Raw genomic sequence first — 16,552 nt, 5'->3', positions numbered from 1 at the left:
CAGAAGTGGGAGCCAAGGGCACCTAGTCCAGCCTCAGTCTGGGCACCAGCTCAGAAACACCGCTGGCAGCGCGGCTGGCACTGGGAATGTCCCCGGGCTCATTGATGGGAGGTGGTCCAAGGGTCCCCCTGCCCCCCCAGGAGAGTGAGCCTGCGAGCAGGGCAGGCGGAGTGAGGCAATGCTGAGCACTCTTCTGCCCCTCCTCGGGGGCACTGCTCGGGGGGCATTGCCACCACCTTTACAAGCTGGGAAAACCAAAAAGGCAGCAGAGCAGCGGTGAGACAGTGGCCTGGGATGGCCCGGGACAGCCAGGGTGGCACGGGGTGGATGGCAGCATCACCTCAGGGTGCTGAGCCCTGCACTGAGGGAGCTGCTGGGACCGGGGGCGAGCGGGAAGGGAAGCGGTGGGTAGAGTCCATCAGGTCCACCCACCTTGCAGACCACCAGCTCTTGGGGACTGCAGTGCAGGGGCCAGCTGCAGGGGACTGCGGCCTGCGTGACATGGTGGGGTGCGGGCTCTGTGCCAGAGGGAACCCCTTTGCTGGGGCTGGGGCTGCTGGCAGAGGTGGGGGGGCAGCAGGCAGGTGGGCAGGGGCATCGAGCCCGGTGTGGGCAAGGCTGCGGGACGTGCCCTTCCCACGGCCCCCCGCGCTGCCAGCACTCCTACCCACCCGTGGGCCGAAAAGAAAGAAAAAAAAAAAAAAACGGCCCGCCCGTCAGGAAACCTCAAATCAGGGCCAATGTTTTTGAAAGGTTTTTTTCTCATCTCTCCTTTAACACATCTGCCAATATAATCTGACCTTTTCCAAATAAATAAAGCCCGCGCTCTCCGGCTTTGATCCCGCGCTCCAAATTTTCTATTTACTTAATTGGCCCATCCAAGGTCTGAACGAGCCGCGGGCCGGCAGCTGCCGCCGCATTCCTGGGGGCTTATCACCGCCTGCTCACCTGGTTGTCATTACCGCGGCCGCTCCCCGCCCCACGCCCCCGCTGCGGCCACCTGAGCCTGCGCCGCCCCTGCCCCAGGCTGCCGGTGCTCTGGGCCCCGCTCCCACCGGGTACCCCTGGACCGGGGCGGGGGGACGCCCCGTGGGGGTTTCACGGACGATCCTGCTCAGCCGGTGCCCGTCCCCAGGCAGTGTGGGGAGGGATGCTCCTCTCCAAAGGGGACCAGAGCTTGATGCGCTGCTCAGAGATGCTGTCTCCATACAGATCCATCCCGGTAACCCTTCCTGGGATTAAGGGGTGTAAATGTCCCCCCTTGTAGCTGGAGGGAGCATAGAGCTTTGATGCTACATGGGGATGAAGGCTCTGGGCACCCAGAGAAGGGCACCCCCTTCTCCCCTAGACATTCCCTGCTGATGCACCAGGTCAGGGTGAGGACCAAGCCCTCCTGCTGCAGACCTCCAGCAACCGGGACAGCTGAGCCCTCCTCGGCCGGTCCCGCCTCTCCTGGCTGTGGGGAGCCCAGCTGGGACACACAGGGCTCGGACTGGCAGAGGCAGCAAGACCGTGTGTCCACCAGCAGCAGAGCCCGTGCCGGGGCAGTGGGGGCTGTTGGGCCATGGGGAGATGGAAAGCCCCCAAGGCTGGGTGGCTCCTGTGCTCTCGACAGATGCCTTTCAGCTGTTGTATTTTGGTCCAGGAAAAGGAAAGAAGTCCAAGGAAGGCTGCAGACAGACCCACATACACACCTTGAACCTGAATCTTTACTCCACATGCCAGCTAAGGTGATCCCTGTCCCTGTCCTGAAGAGGTAGAAGATGCTCCTTCTGGCTGTGGTTCCTCAGCTTCTTCAGGCGAAACCCAAAGGGTGTGAGTGGGCTTTGGGACCCTGCAGCTAGTGTGGAGAGCAGCACCCAAAGGGACCCCTTGACGAGAAGGAGGGTTTGCCTGGGCGAGGGCACTGCTGGTGGACTTGGAACCTCTGGCAGGCAGGTCCCAGCTGTGGCAGCCTTGTGACACCCACCCCTTGGAGATAACCACATGCAGGCAGGGTTTGGCAATGGGAGGGATAGCTCAGCTGTCCTTTACTTCTCCACCCTTCGTTTTCCAGTTTCGCTGGGGAGGGAGGCAGGTCTCTGCTTAACCTCATCCAGCTCAGTGGCGTGGGAAGACAACGATGGTGCTTTGTGCACCCAGAGTAATCTCTGATGTGTGGGAAGCCCTGGATGAGCCCTGGCCAGCTTGTTCTGGTACTTGGATACTGCTGAGGCATGAGGATAGTTTCCAGCTCCCAAAAAACCCATATAGACCATAAAACCTGTGTTCCTGGCACTCATAATGAAATGGGGGAGCTGAAAGTCACCTACAAAGCCCTAGATGGTGCTTGGGTTTGACTGGCAGCAGGACCGGTTCTTTTTTTTTTTTATCCTCAGGTCGTGTGAACGAAGGGAGGCAGACGGTCCTGGCCATGGTTACTTCCCTGGATGAGCCAAGCCCACGCCCTGGGTTGCAGGAAGCTGAAGAACAGCAGGTTAGAGGCTTGGCCCTAGGGTAACAGCACTGGAAGCTGAGGCCAGAGGTGTAGAAGGGGTGCTCAGGCTCAAGTGGGTGGAACTCAGCCTCTGCAGGGCATCCAGCATGGGGAAGGAGCTGGCCTGGCGTGGTGGGTGCCACCCCGCACAACTCTTGTCCTGGGATGCCAGTCCTCCTCCTGAGGAGCCTATTGGGCTTTTCCTCTGATTAACTCCCAGTTCTGCTTTTTCACATAATGATTTATAATTTATAAACCACTGGTGGGAAGAAGGAGTATTTCACTCCTGAGCGTCCCTGGGAGGTGCTGCTGGATGCGCCGCTGCGATGGATGGGCACCACAGGCTGGCGGGTGATGGATTGTATCTGGCGTGCTGCGGAAGGGCAGCCCCCAAGAGCAGAGGGCTCCGTGGTGCTGGCCCAGGCAGCTGGCAGATGTGCCACATCCAGCCCATGAGGGGTGGCACCTCCAGCGGCTGCTGCTCACTGCTGCTTGCTGCTGCTTCAGGGTGTCAGTACAGTGTGTCTGGTTCAGGATGGATGTCACCCCCTCGGCTTTCGCTGACGTGCACTCCCCGCTCGCCCAGACAGCTCTGAATCCTCAAAGTCCATTTATCCTGACAACAATGACTCAGTATGACTGCTCTGTCCAAGAGCTCCTTTCTCTGGGGGAGTGGCCTCAAGACTGCCAGCGTGCCCGTGCCCTTGCTGGCAGCTGTCTGCTCAGCTGTGTTCACCCAGGGACTGAGAAAGGTCTTGTCTTTGCCTTGCTGGGTAAGCCTTGCTGCCAGAGATGTGAGATGGCTTCACCACCCACACGGTCCTGCTGCAGCCCCATTTCCAGCTCTCTGAAACTGCTTGTAGATGTCTCCTCAGTTGCCTGGCTCTGCGTCATCCAATGCAGGCAGCACCACTGTGAGCTCACCCAGCCTCTCCATATCCCTCTGCTCGGTGAACCAGTTGTTTCCAAGTGACAAGCTCGGCCTGTTGATGCCTCTTGGTGACACTCATCAAGGGCTCAGACAAACCGCCCCTTCCTCTCACTGCCATCCCAAGGGGATGACGCAGGCAGCACAACGAAAGCGGGATGAGGAGAAGGCGAAGAGGGGCAGGGAGGGAGGGGAAGGTGGTGTCGGGTGGGATTTTGACGTCTGACATGTTGACATTTCCCAAATAGAAGCCAGTCACTCAACATCTGGATGAGAATATTGCGTCTTGCTTAAGAGCAACTCCAGATGTTCCCAAGACCTTTTTTTCATTATTTTATTTCTTTCTTTCATTCTTTTATTCTCCCCCCTCCCTCCCAGCCACTCTTGACTCACTAAATCAAGGGAGACAGGCTTTTAACTCTTGGGAAAGAAATAAACGGCTCAATGGTGATATGAAATGAATTCTCTGGAACTGTGCGAGCAGATGTGTGTTGGGGGAGGGATAAGGGGGAGCAAGGTAAGAGAGATCAAGAGAAAAAGGCACATGTGTACCTGGCCATCTCTTTAGCATGAGGTGCCCCAGCTGGATGCACAGCATGATGGCTAGAGGGATGTGCAGTCTGCACCAAACACGCAGGACTGACAAGGGCAGGACTTGTGACTGGAGGGAGAAAGGGGAATGGCCCAGTTCCTGTTTCATGAGGTCAACTGGTGATCTCCTTTCCAGTGTAATTGGGTCCAGTTCTTACCTCCTGGAAGTGGCTCAGAGCCGAGAAGGTCAAAAGAAGGATGAGTCTGGTATGTTGATGACGCTCTTCCGAAGAGGTGATTTATCATCCCTGACGGGAATGGGAGAACAAGCAGCCAAACAGCAAGAAACTTGGGAAAAGAGAAAGTTTGACGGGAGGAAGGGAGAGGTCAAAGGCGAGAGAGATGAATAAGAAGAAGATGGAGGAGGGTGGTGAGAACGTGAAAGGAAAATCCAGAAGTACAGAAATGTGGTGCCTCTGTTGTGTGTCCTTACTACCGCTGAAGATCATCTGTATGCTGGTCAGCCCCACAGTGTCTGTGCCCACTGTGTTCCATACAGACAAAGGCCTCACGTATCTCTGACGCCCTAGAGCTCTCCCATCTGCAATCTCTTCAGGCAGAGAATCTCTAGCACGATGCCTGTCTCCCATTATCTACGCTATCCCCTTCTGAGCCATCACCTCCAGCTCCATCCATTTGTCAGGGCTGCTTCACCTGGGTTTGCATGCTCCCAGCCTCTGGAAATCTCACCCCTTCCCCAGGGGGTTTTGTAGACTCCTTAGATAAAGCTACAGGGCTTAAATCATCTGTTTTCTTCTCTTCTTACATCTGTAATGGTACCCTGAAAAATAGTGCCATGGGGGTAACTCAAGAAAAGCTCTTGTTGCCTTCCCCTTCCTCTTAGAATTAATGAGCCAACAGGACCGCTGCAGTCAGCCTAGAGGAGCAACCTGATGCATCCTGTGGATGACTACCAACAAGCCTGGGAGAGCTTGTCTCAGAGAAGCATGCCATTAAGAGGCAGTTAGGATGACGGAATGGAGCTCTACGTCATTTAACCCATGCCAGAAACCTGTCACTGGCCCCAGAGCACCAAGGAGCCAAGCACCTCCACCAGCACTTCTAACCTGGCTTTCAGTGCGGTGCTGACCTGCTTGTGCCAACACCTCTGCAGGACACGTCCCGTGAGACTTAGCTAAACGCCAGAAATGCAGCAGTAGGTGAGGCTGATTCTTTGGCCTGGTGAAGTCCAAACCTCGAGCATGGGAAGTGGTTCCAGATGCCTGCCTATTAAGCCTCCCTCATGGCAATGACGGAAAGGCTCCTGGCTTTCAAAGACCTGATGCTCAACATCCTCTAATAGCTGGGTCTCCACGAGGTCTGAGGGCTGGAAACGCACACACACACAGCCTCGTTGAGGAATTTTCACTGTACTGTATACACTTGAAACTCACAAGAAACCCTCAGAGACCTTCTGTCTGGCAGTAAGAGCCCTTCAGAAAATGATAGAGGAGGTCTCTTGAGGGCTAGAGAAACCACAAGTACTGTCCAGCTAACCAGTGGCTGCTGACACAACTCTGTAGAGCTGTTCAGATCATTCATGAGCAGGAATTAAGTCCGGAGCTGCGGAGCAGGAGAAGGTCCTGTGGGGTGGCAGCACAGGGTCTGCCACTGATGTGGTTTGTGCAGGGGCTGCTGAGGACAAATAACCCAGTTTCTACACCAGCAGCCAGCGTGCACCAGCCCCCGTGTCTCGTCCCTGGCCAGCACCACGCTTGATGGTCAGGCGGTAGGGCTAGTTAGAAAATTCCCAAATGGTTTTACCTTCTGAAAAAGTGTGTTTTCCTGAACTGAGCCAGCTGATCGGGTCCCTCCTCAGCACCCAGCCCACCCCTGGGATGCTGGACCCCCGCATCCAGAGAGCTCCAGGGAGGCTTGGCTTTGGCTCCAGGTGGGCTCGTGGGGTCCCGCTCCCGGCTCAGCTGCAGGTGGCCTGTGGCTCTGCTGGGCTCCGGTTGAGCTGTGGCTATGAGAGTTTCTAGGCTTCCTGCCCTGGAGCCGGGGTCTTGGCTCTTGGTTCCTGGCTCTGGAGAGCGAGGCCGAGAGGCCATCCTGGCTCTTGGGAGGACCTGTGCTTCAAAATTTTCCAAACAAATCACTTGGATTATTTCTAACTGACATTTTTTGGAGGGCTTTTCTTTCTGCCGGAAGGGAACAACTTGATTTATTAATTTTTCAAAAATTCCTGATCGGAACCCCCTTGATGCTTGGAAGAGGGTGGAGACAGGGCCAGTGAGTTTGGCCAGACCAGGTCCGCCAGCCCCAGCTGAAGCTGACAGGCATGGGGGCTCCAGCTCCTAGCACCTCCTTGCTGCCCCGGGCTTGCATGTGGGCTCCCCCATCCAGCTCTGTGCCTACAGCACCCTGGCACTCATGGGCTAGGGACCAGGGTGCTGCCAGCCCTGCACCCACAGCCCACCAGTGGGATGGAGCCACCAGCTCATCTACGAGCAAAATTTTAATTTTTATGCTTTGGCATCTTTTGCCTTTCCATTTTTGCCTTTCCCTGCAGCTGGGGGAGCCCCAGGAGATTTCCAGGCAGTGGAGGGCACCTGCCCTCAGACAGGGCACAGAGCCATCTCCCTGCCCTAACCATGGGGCCACACCGTCCTCCCACCCTGGGGCTCAGACCCCAGCCTATGCTGGCAGGTCCCCCAGGTCAGGCACTGTGGGAAGGGCATGGGCAAGGCAGGGAGGGGATGCAGCAGGCAAGAACCAGCTGGGCTGCAGCCCCCCTGCCCCCCCTCCACCTACCCAGAGATCCCCTACAGGGGTGAGCACCACAGGGGTATCTCAGCAGCGTGATGAGAAACTGGGACCTCGCAGGGAGGAACAGGGTTCCTGGAGCTGAAAAATCCCCAGCTTTGCTGCACCTGTCTGCCTGCCCTGTCCTGGGGAAGGGTGGCAGAGGGGTGCTTGCACGGGTGATGGGGATGGCCTGGGGGCAGCCTCTGAACATCCCCAGCTCTCCCACCACCCTCCCATTGCCTGGCTGTGGAGCGATGCCCGCCCCCCTGCCAGTGCTGGCTTCAGGGAGGTGGGACCACATCTGACAGGCTTTGCCAAGGCATCTTCTGAAGCGACCTGATGGTGACACCTCTTCCAGGGGCTGCTCTCTGCCTGGAGCAGCTCCTGCCTGTGAGCAGCACCTGGAACTTTGGCTGCTCTTTCCAGCATCAGGGGCTCACCAGCCTCTTCTGCCCCAGGGAAGAGTGCCTGTGGGTAGCAGGTCCTCACTCCCACCCCACACCACAGAGCCCTGGGTGGGTGTGAGGCCATGGAGCAGGAGAAGTTGTGGCACCGTGCTGCCCAGGGACAGGAGCCATGTGGGCTGGGGGACGAGGCGAGCAAAACCCTGAGACACCTGCATCCCTGGGAATACGCACTGTTTGCAGAGGAACAGGGCAGATTTCTCCTCTCCCGAGTGGCTGCGAAATTCAGATGGAAAAAAAAAAAAATTTTCCAACCATTATACTTCACGAAAGGAGCTGCTCATCCACTTAAAATATAGGTGACAAGTACAAAAGGCATTTGGCATTATAAAGCAGGCCAAATCTTCAGGAGATCGAAGATATATGGTACGCAACCAAGTCCCAGCTTCAATCTGCTCCTATACTGTAAATTCCAATTACATCATGCTGCCTTGTTTAAATACCGTGAAACCTGGCTCATGCCCTAAGTATGTTTTATATATTGCCACATCCATTTGAAATAGATGGGCAATGTGTTTTACGGCACATGTGCAAATATCTCTGTATTTTTCCATCTGGGGGTTTATGGGATCTTTCAGAAAATTAATAATGGGGCTCGGAGGAAATGTTCGACTCGGAGGCAGTAGCAGAGATTTATGGCCGTCCCACTGGATGCCAGGGAAAAGTCTGAAAGCACCCGGAGCAGACGAAGGCCCCACGATTTCACCAGGCGCTCCCTGAGAGCTAATTTTGCATAATGGACAAGATGGGGAATTTCCCCATGCAAGCCGGCAGCTTGATGGGAAGGGATTGCTCTTAAAGGCGAGGAGCCAAGTGCTGGAGCGAGGGATGGGGATGGAGGTGGCGACCAATACCCAGGGGGCTGCTGCTGCATGGCTCGGAACTGGGCAGGGCAAGAGGAATGGCTGAGCCTTGCTGGTGGTGGGGACAGCACTGCCTGGCCACTGCACCGGCCACCTTTGGCCACCTTGCCTGGCTCCCAGCTCTAGGTACTGTCTGGCCTTTCCGGAAAAGGGATGGTGTGAAACTCTGTAGGGGTGGTCTGGCCAAAGCCACCCCGATTTCTGGCTCAGGATGCAAGCCAGAGCCTGCCAGGCTCTGCTGGGCTTCCTGATGGATGGGCAAACACCGGCATTGGGTCACAGCATGGAGAGCACCAAGGACTTCTGGGGCACCAACCTGAGCAGCACCAACCCTATCCCAGCTGGGCCCTGGGGCACAGAAATTGCAGCATGGGTGGCCAGCGGCACTGGGAAGGGACACTTAAGAGTCACCACATACCAAAAGCCTCAGTGGCCATGAGGTTGGGTTAGTGACCCATCGCGCAGACCTAGAGCTGCAAGCACTGGAGAAGCTTTGCTCCTGTTGTCCTCTGCCTGGCAGGGCACAGGCGGAGGACAGGCAGGACACAGTGTCTGGCTTTACACTGCTGCTTCAGAGGTCCCTGCGGGGATGCTAATGCCAGAGAGAGACCTGACCCAGGTGTCTTCAGATCACTCAGATGTGCTGAGCTGGTTCCTCTCAGCCCTGTCTCCATCCCCTCTCTCCCTGTGCCGTGAGCAGGATCCTGGTCCCGCTGTAACAAACCCAGAGTTCAGCTGGTGGCTGCATGTGGGGCTGGCTGCTGCTGGCTCTCGACAGGCAACCCCTCCGCGGAGCTCCCCCAGCAGCAGCCGTCTTCTGGGAATGACGCCTCTCCCTGCCTCTCCTGATAAACAAAAGCCAACGATTTCCCATCGCGTGGGTGTATTGGGGCTGGGGCGGGGGGGGGGGGCAGCAGTGGGTGGTGTTTATTTTGACAGGGGAGAGGCCCATTCTCCAAGCTTTTGGGGTAGTGCATCTTGTCCAAAATGAAAACAGAAGTAGTTTATTTGAGTCTTGCAGTGACTGTGTAAATAGAGGGCTTGCTTTAATAGATGCTGGCTGGTGGCTCGGCAGTGAGGACCTGATCCTGCCCTGCATGGAGCTCGCAGCCTGTCATTGATTTAACTGAGATGTAGCATCCCTCTGAAAAAGCAGTCCCACCAGGTCCCATGCTTCTCGGGCTGGGGACATGAATGGCAGAGGATGAAATGGGGGGATGAGGTTGTGGCAGCAGCTGAGCGGTGAAAGTCTGGAAGGAGGTGCAGCGATGCTGAGCCTGAGTCACAGGGGGACGAGCACAGCTCTGCCAGGACAGCACACAGCAGCAGCCCTGGGTGGGATGCTTTTTTTGTGCCATGGTCCCTGTGCCACTGGCAAACCTGGTACAACATCACATTGATGCTTATGGCCGATGCAGTGCAGATGCAGGTCATGGGGTGCAGCAGGGTGCCCCCATCCCCAGGGTGCTGGTGGGGACTGCTTTTCCTTTTTGCCTCGTCCTCTCCATTGCCACTGAGGTGGGAAAGACCCAGCAGGAGGGAATTGACGGGTTTCTCCAGATGGTGCCCTGCTGACCCCAGCTGTTCCCCGTCTTCGGCTCTTCCTTAGGAAAACACGGCGCGGGCCAGCCCATCGATTAATGGTTTCCTCATGTTCCCCCCGCGCAGCCAACGTGGGAAGCTGCCTCCCTGCTCCCCAGGCTCTGCTGAACCAGCCCCTGCTTCCCCGTACCCCAACACAGGTGCTGGGTACCCTGTGCACACGGGGTGCGTGGTGTTCAGCCAGTGAGTCATGCCCTAATAAAGATGAACAAGGAGATAAATAGATTGGATGAAGGAATAAATGAACAAACAAATGAATGACACAATGATTAACTCTGATGTAATAAATGCCCCCAAGGCTTGTAAAAATACACTTGGCATTTTGAAGAATAGCACATTTCTAACAGTTTTGCAAGGATGAGAGTGGCTGGAGCAGCTAAACCCCCTCAACACTTGGCTGACACAGTCGTGAGTGAGAAAAGTACATGCTGCCCAGGAGCCTGGGTGGGTGGAAGAGCCCTGGTTGGGGCTGGGAGGGCAAGAGAGGAGGGCTGGGAAATGCAGAGGCCGAGATTTGCTTAGGAAGCAAAATTTTGGAAGTTAACGAGGCTTTTGGGGTTTGTAAAATGCCGTGCTTGGGTAAGGGGTGATGGACAGAGTGTTGCAGTACCAAGGGCACAGCAGAGCAGGATGGAGGACATGGCACTGAGCGGGGCAGTCAAACAGGTCACCACACCTGAGGGATGGCTGCAGGCCACTATTCCCTAGTACACCGGGTCCACAGGAGGCAGAGTACCACTCTTCCACGTTACTGACCACAGAAGCATGGAAAGGATGGGCTGGCAGGGCCACCGTCACTGCTCTCCAGCAGCTGGATCCCCTACTAAAACCCACATGGATCTGCATCGCAGGACAGAGAGAAATTGCTCTGCATATCAGAGAGCATCAAGGGAGCAAGGAGATTGTATCAAGCCATGACAAGGGGCCAAGCAAGTAGGTCTTGCCTCTCTAAGTAGGTGTTGCCCTTACTTAGAGACAAGCTCCTCAGCAGGCAGGGTGTCCCCAGAGCCCAGCACTGAGCTGTGCCCTGTTGGCCGAGCAAAATGTTCTTTGCTCGACTGTGCTGCACCTAAGGGAGCTGTTTTTCTGTGGGATTCAGGTCTATTTTTATTTATATGGATTTCAGTTACCAAGAACAAAATGATGGGAAATAATCTGTGTGTGCATTCATTGGTCTGCCCATCCACCCATCTGTCTGTCCACTAAGGCTAGGGTTTAGCTGTCCAAACGCCTGTGATCTCTCATGAGTGGAGCTGGCTGGATGACACGGAAAAAGAGCATCGAGTTTTCTGTAGTATTCTCACATTTTGATTCGTTCCTTGGCCAAATTCCGGGTTTCCATGAAAGATGTCCATTGGTGTTTTGAAATAAGAAAAATTTCAACCAGCTGCAAAATTCAGTCCCAAAGCAGGGGGGAACTTGCAAACCTGGCCTCTCTTTCAGCTGCCTTTGAATATCAAACATTTTGCCCCAGCTGAATACTGGGAAAAGGTCTATTTAAAAAAAACCCAAACAACAAACTGATGCAAAATGTGCGTAGTCGTTTTGGCCCTTCCCGTGTGGGGACGAGGCATAAACTGCCTGGAGCAGCCGGTCCCAGCACAGAGTTTCTCGGCACATGCCTGAGCTCAGCCAGCTGCTGCACGGGGCAGGCAAGAGCTGCGCTCTAGGAAATGGGAGCACACCAGAGTGTGTTGAAGTCTTTTCATGTCCTTTGTTAAATTAATATTTTTTTCCTTGAAGAGCTGTTCTGGAAAACATACGTCTTCCTTGTGGCAAGGCGAATTTGCACTGCAGCATCTCTTGCCCTTGCAAAGCCTATGGCTGCTGGCTGTGGCCATCAGGGCTGCATGCCATCCCCTGCTACCACCCAAGTCCCCCTGCCCTGTGTCACCACCGGCTCTGGCAGCACCCCGTGGTGACAAGCACTCCCCAACCACCAAGGGGGTGGCCAGGCCTGGGTGGGTGCAGGCGGACATGGGAGTGCCCCAGAACAGCTTCAGGCTGCCAGAGCTTGTGCCAACCAGCCTCCCATTGCATCGAGGGCGGAAAGGCAACTTCGTGCTTGACTGCTAATTATCCCCTTTTTTCCCCTTTAAATTAGCTTTGAAAGCAGTTAAGCCTACTGGAAGTTTGGCTTGATTGCACTTTCTTTTAACTGTGGCTTTGTTTAAATGTTAGTGTTATGAACAGCAATGAAGTAATTACATAAGCCATTAATGAGTATATAAAAACAATACCTAAATAAAATAAACAGCAAGTAATACCATTAATGTTTCTGGTGTTTCCAGTTACAGCTCTTGGAGAGTCATGATGGGAAGGTGGAAGAGTTTTTTCAGCTATTTAACCTCCATGGCTATAAAGTCCTGCAGGTTTTGGGTAACTCTGGATGCTTGAGGTACCAGAGAAGTGGAGGTGGGTGGTGGCTTGTGGAGAGTCCCCCACTGCCCTGGTAAGTCCAATGAGTACAAGGAAGCCAGCTGGAGGCTGGTGACCCAGTCTTGGTGAGGTGGGAGAGCTCGCTGGGATCTGCTGTCCCGGTTGTACCCAGATGGGTGGACAACTGCAGAGCCAAGCCTGGATCATGATGACCCATGAGCCATCGGTCCCTGGTGCACCAAGGGATGTTCAGAGCCAGCCGCATGGCATGCCCTGAGCCCACCCACATCCAGATACAAAGCTACGGGGAAGCTCCTGCAGTGCTCATGAGACCCTACGGATCAACATAGCCCCAACCTGCAGAGCTGGGGGTGATGGGAGAGAGAAGCGCTTCGGCAAAGCCCTCGGCTTCCCAGCCCACATGCAAACTGAGAGTGCGTGTGAAGAAGATGCAGAATTAGGCAGTAAGTACTTATTAGACTCGTGTTATTAAAAATAAAAATAATAAAATAATAATACCCCCCCAAACATACATATCATATATGTTACACTATAGTCCATAACATTTGCTGGCTTTTCTTTTTACATATTTCACAGAAGCCACCAAGTTGCAGGGCCAGGGTCCCTCTGCAAGGGCACCCTCAGGGTGGTATTTACATGACACATGTCCCAGCATCCAGGCCCAGGGCACCCCAAGAAACACAGCAGAGCCCACCCCCAAAGGTGCTTGCAAAGGGTCCCACCAGCATCCTGGATCTGCTCCGTCCAGTCATACATTTAAAATACAAAGCAGACAGAAAAAGAAGATTAAAAAGACATGTCGATGCATGTGGAGATTCAAATATGTGTCTGGGAGCAGCTGCACATCTAAGTCCCCTGGGCAGCATTGCTTCTCCCCAAAACCCTGCTGCAGCAGGCGTGGGGCATGGTTTGGCAGGCTGAGTTCCCCAACTGGGGTTGTCCCACCTGCACCTGGGGATGCCTCTGGTTGTATCTCCGGTTAAATGTGGACAGAAGCGTCAGAGCGGTGTGGGGTTGTGCAGCGCAGAGCCCCTGCAAGGCTTGCGTGCAGGCTGGGTGCGATGTCGCCAGCCCTCTCTGTGAAGGGCCTCTTTTCCCCAGCAAGCTGCTTGCATGGCAAGTGGGGCATGGAAAGCACAGCCAGACGAGCCAGCTCAGCAGCATCCCTGTGAAGACGGCACAGCAGCCCCTGGTTTTGCAGCCCTCCCTGGAACTGTGCTTGTGGTAGTGTCTGCGCCAAGCCCTTACCCTGAGTTGCAGGGCAGGACAAGCAGCATCTCTGTGCAGCCTCCACCATCATGCTGGGAACCCTGGCACCAGCTCTGGGTGACCCAGCTCCGGTGTTCCAGGGACAGCCAAACCCATGTGTAGGCATTTCCAGCTGGCCGTGCCAGGGAGAGGGAGAGGAAGAAGAAAGACGAATCCTTACTTCGGCCTTTGGGGTTGACACAAGCAGGGGAAGTCAGAAAAACATCTTCCAGGCAGCAGTCCTAGTGAAGGTGCAGAGTGGCCCACTCCAGTTTTTGGCCAGGATTTTAGGACATCCCCCAGCCAAAGGGGGAGAGCTCCTCTCCTCAGTGGCAGCCCAGGGGGTATGTGGTCGTCCTGCCTTGGGGTCTCCAATCTGCCCCAGCAGGGCACCCATGGGCATGAGGACACCAGCTGGGAGCCATCTCTCCTTGTCAGCAGTCCCAGATGGCAGAGCTGAAACAAGAAGGAAGAGCCATCTTGGAGAATAAATCGAGAACTTCAACCATTAACATCAGAGTCCTCAAAGAGTTGTAATTGCCCTGCTTCAGGGGAGGAGAAATCAGGTGCTAAAGGAAATCCTGGAGTCTCCTGCCCTAAGAGGATGTGCAGAGCACTTTTGAGGAGCACATACACTTCGTGCCTTGCTTGGAGAAAGCATGTGCCTTCTGCAGCTCTGCCCTGATAAGCATCCGTGCCCATGGAGCAGTGGTACTAGCCTGCTCCTCTGTGGGGTGTGGCTGCTGAGAAGAGGGGCCAGGGAGCCCACACACCCCATGGGGTGATACTGAGCTGTCCCTGGGGCCGTGGAGATGACCCCAATGGGAGTCCTGGCCATGCACAACCGAAGGATATTCCACCACTAACAGTATGTGGGGTTGGAGTGAGCCTAGGGCAAGGGCAGCAGCTCTGCTTCCTGGGCTCCTGCATGCAAGCAGTCATGGGAGGAAGAGGGGTTGGGTGGCCCACATACTTCAAAGACCATCTCACAGCAGAGGCCAATAGCCTATGACAACCAGAACAAGAGGAACCAGGGATGAGGGGATCCCCTTAGCTCAGCTGGAGGAGGGAAAGTTGGGGTCTAAGTTAAGAGTGTGGCATAGGACCAGCTCATCTAACCCCAACTGGTCCTGCATATGCTTTGCCCTTCAGCTTCTGTTCTCTCTCCAGTTCTGCCTGTGCCCTGTGGACCTGAAAGCTGGCACTGCAGACCCTCCACATCTCTGAAAATCCACTCCCAGCACCTCCAGCAATTTCACCAATGCACTGAGTTCCCCGACTAGGGCACCTATATGTCCACACAGACATCCCCCGGTGCCTAGATCCTCACTTCCCAAATTCCCGGGTGCTGAACACAGACAGTGCTCCACCAGTCTCTTTGGCTTCATCCCACCCTGGGATGCTGGAGCCCAGAAGCACCAGACCACCCATGGGATGGGGAGTCCATGCAAACTGCTGTGGGCTCAAAAGGGCAAAGCATCATCCTAAAGCACTGGAAGACTGTGATGTAGGTTACAATACCTTGCTGAGCCAGTGAACAAGCAAGGCAAGGTTTGTAGGGAAAGGAATATCTATTGTCAGAGCACCTATTATTTCTAATCATATTTATTATGCCAGGACTGCTACAATCTCAACATGGGAAGATACTGATGTCTGTTTGAACTGGAGACTAACACACGGTGAAGAAGATATAAAAGACTAGAGGTGGGTCAATGAAAGCTCTTCTCTCTTCCTGCCAGCTCTGCCTTGTGCACCTCCTTGGACAATCTCGGCCACAGCAATACTTCCCAAGGAGAGCATGCAGTCAGGCCAGCTCTGAAGGATGCACACCAAGGCAGATGGTCACTTGGCGTCAGCTCAACAGAAACAGGTGGAATTCTGTCAGTTGGTAGCAGCTGAGAATATAGGGGCATAGACCTGGGTGAATGGATGATGATAGACGATGGCTCCAGTCAGCCTCTTCACTCCACCCCAGGTCCTGCTGGTGGGGCAGGCTACAGCCTTGGTGGACATGGGAGGGGAAAATGGGTGTCTCCAGGTCTTTCCCGCTGGGTCTCCTGGACTATGCACCAGGATAGGTAATGGCCAGGGGGTTGCAAAGTGTGTTCCTTTCTACCTGGTGGGCACAGAGCCTGGTAGTGGCCACCAACCCACTGCCATGGCCTGACTCCTCCCCGCGGCACTGCAGCATCGCATGGGCCCTGCCCCAGCAGCAGCACTGGTTTATGTGAACCTGAGGTCACCAGAGTATCAGGCCTTGCAAAAGTTCATTTGTTCTTCCTGGCAGAGCTCCTGGGGCCGGTCCCTCTGCAGCGTTGGATTCTACAACCAGCGCTGGCTGGTTTCTACTCAGCCTGCCTGTTGCACATTGGCATGAAGGACAGAAGACTCTGAGCTCCTGTTCCTACTGGGCAAGGAGAAGGGCAGACAGAGGTCTGAGACAGCAGAATGTTTTCAGAAAGCGAGGAAGAGGAAGGCCCTGGACACTGGAGAAAGGAGAACTGTCAACTCAGGTGTCAACGCCACACCGGGCAGAAGACTGTTAAAGGGAAAAGAAAAGCCTAGAAATGCCCGGAGCAGGACACCAATCCCTTTTGAGCTCCTTCAAGTGACAGGCACCCATGGGATCTTGCTCCACTTTGCTCCCCATTAAAGGTTTGTCATTACTGTGTTATTTTTAATACACACTTAGAGAAAAAAACCCACACGCACACCCACACGTGCACACGCACACACAAAGGGAAACCATTGCCAAAATATACACTATAGACAGAAGAGTCCGTTCACACTATATATATGTACAGAGTCTCTGGGCGCAGTCTGGCAGCGCACAGCCGGGCTGGGGCTGAGCACGGGGTGGGATGGGACGTGTGGAAACCCCTCAGGGCTTCACGCACTTCCCCTTCTTCTCCCGCCGCTGCAGTTTCCGAAGGCGGCGTGTCCAGGCATCCCGCCACTGGATGACCAGGCTGTTCTTGTCGGCCATCAGTCCTGGCCGGTCAGTGGAGTTTTCGCTGATCCCCATGACCAAGTACTTCTTGCTGATCTGAATCTTGGGGCATTTGCAGGACAGGTCTTTCAGGTGGATCCACAAGAAGTTGTCGCCGCGCTTGACCCGCTCATCGCGGCACTTGTAGACAGAGAGGATGTTGATGGTAAACTTGGCCCAGTTGGCCACCGTCTCCATTTCCAGGATGTTCACCTGGACCACTGAGTGAAAAGAGGGGGGGAG

At 54.9% G+C, this 16,552-nt stretch overlaps 1 protein-coding gene across 1 annotated transcript in view; it reads right to left on the bottom strand.

Moving 5' to 3' along the window:
- Positions 1 to 14,763: 14,763 nt before the first annotated feature.
- The window catches only part of NTN3 (netrin 3), a 31,947-nt gene continuing 30,158 nt past the window's right edge, over positions 14,764 to 16,552 (bottom strand). Inside the window, exon 7 of the mRNA XM_056336512.1 lies at positions 14,764 to 16,530. Within this exon, the coding sequence (XP_056192487.1) occupies positions 16,202 to 16,530 (329 nt within the window). The 3' untranslated portion in view covers positions 14,764 to 16,201. The remainder of the gene's footprint in view (positions 16,531 to 16,552) is intronic.

Source organism: Falco biarmicus, chromosome 4, assembly GCF_023638135.1.
Source record: "Falco biarmicus isolate bFalBia1 chromosome 4, bFalBia1.pri, whole genome shotgun sequence".
Lineage (NCBI taxonomy): Eukaryota > Metazoa > Chordata > Aves > Falconiformes > Falconidae > Falco > Falco biarmicus.
Note: the sequence above shows the minus strand (reverse complement) of the source record. Positions and strands in the feature narration are given on the sequence as shown.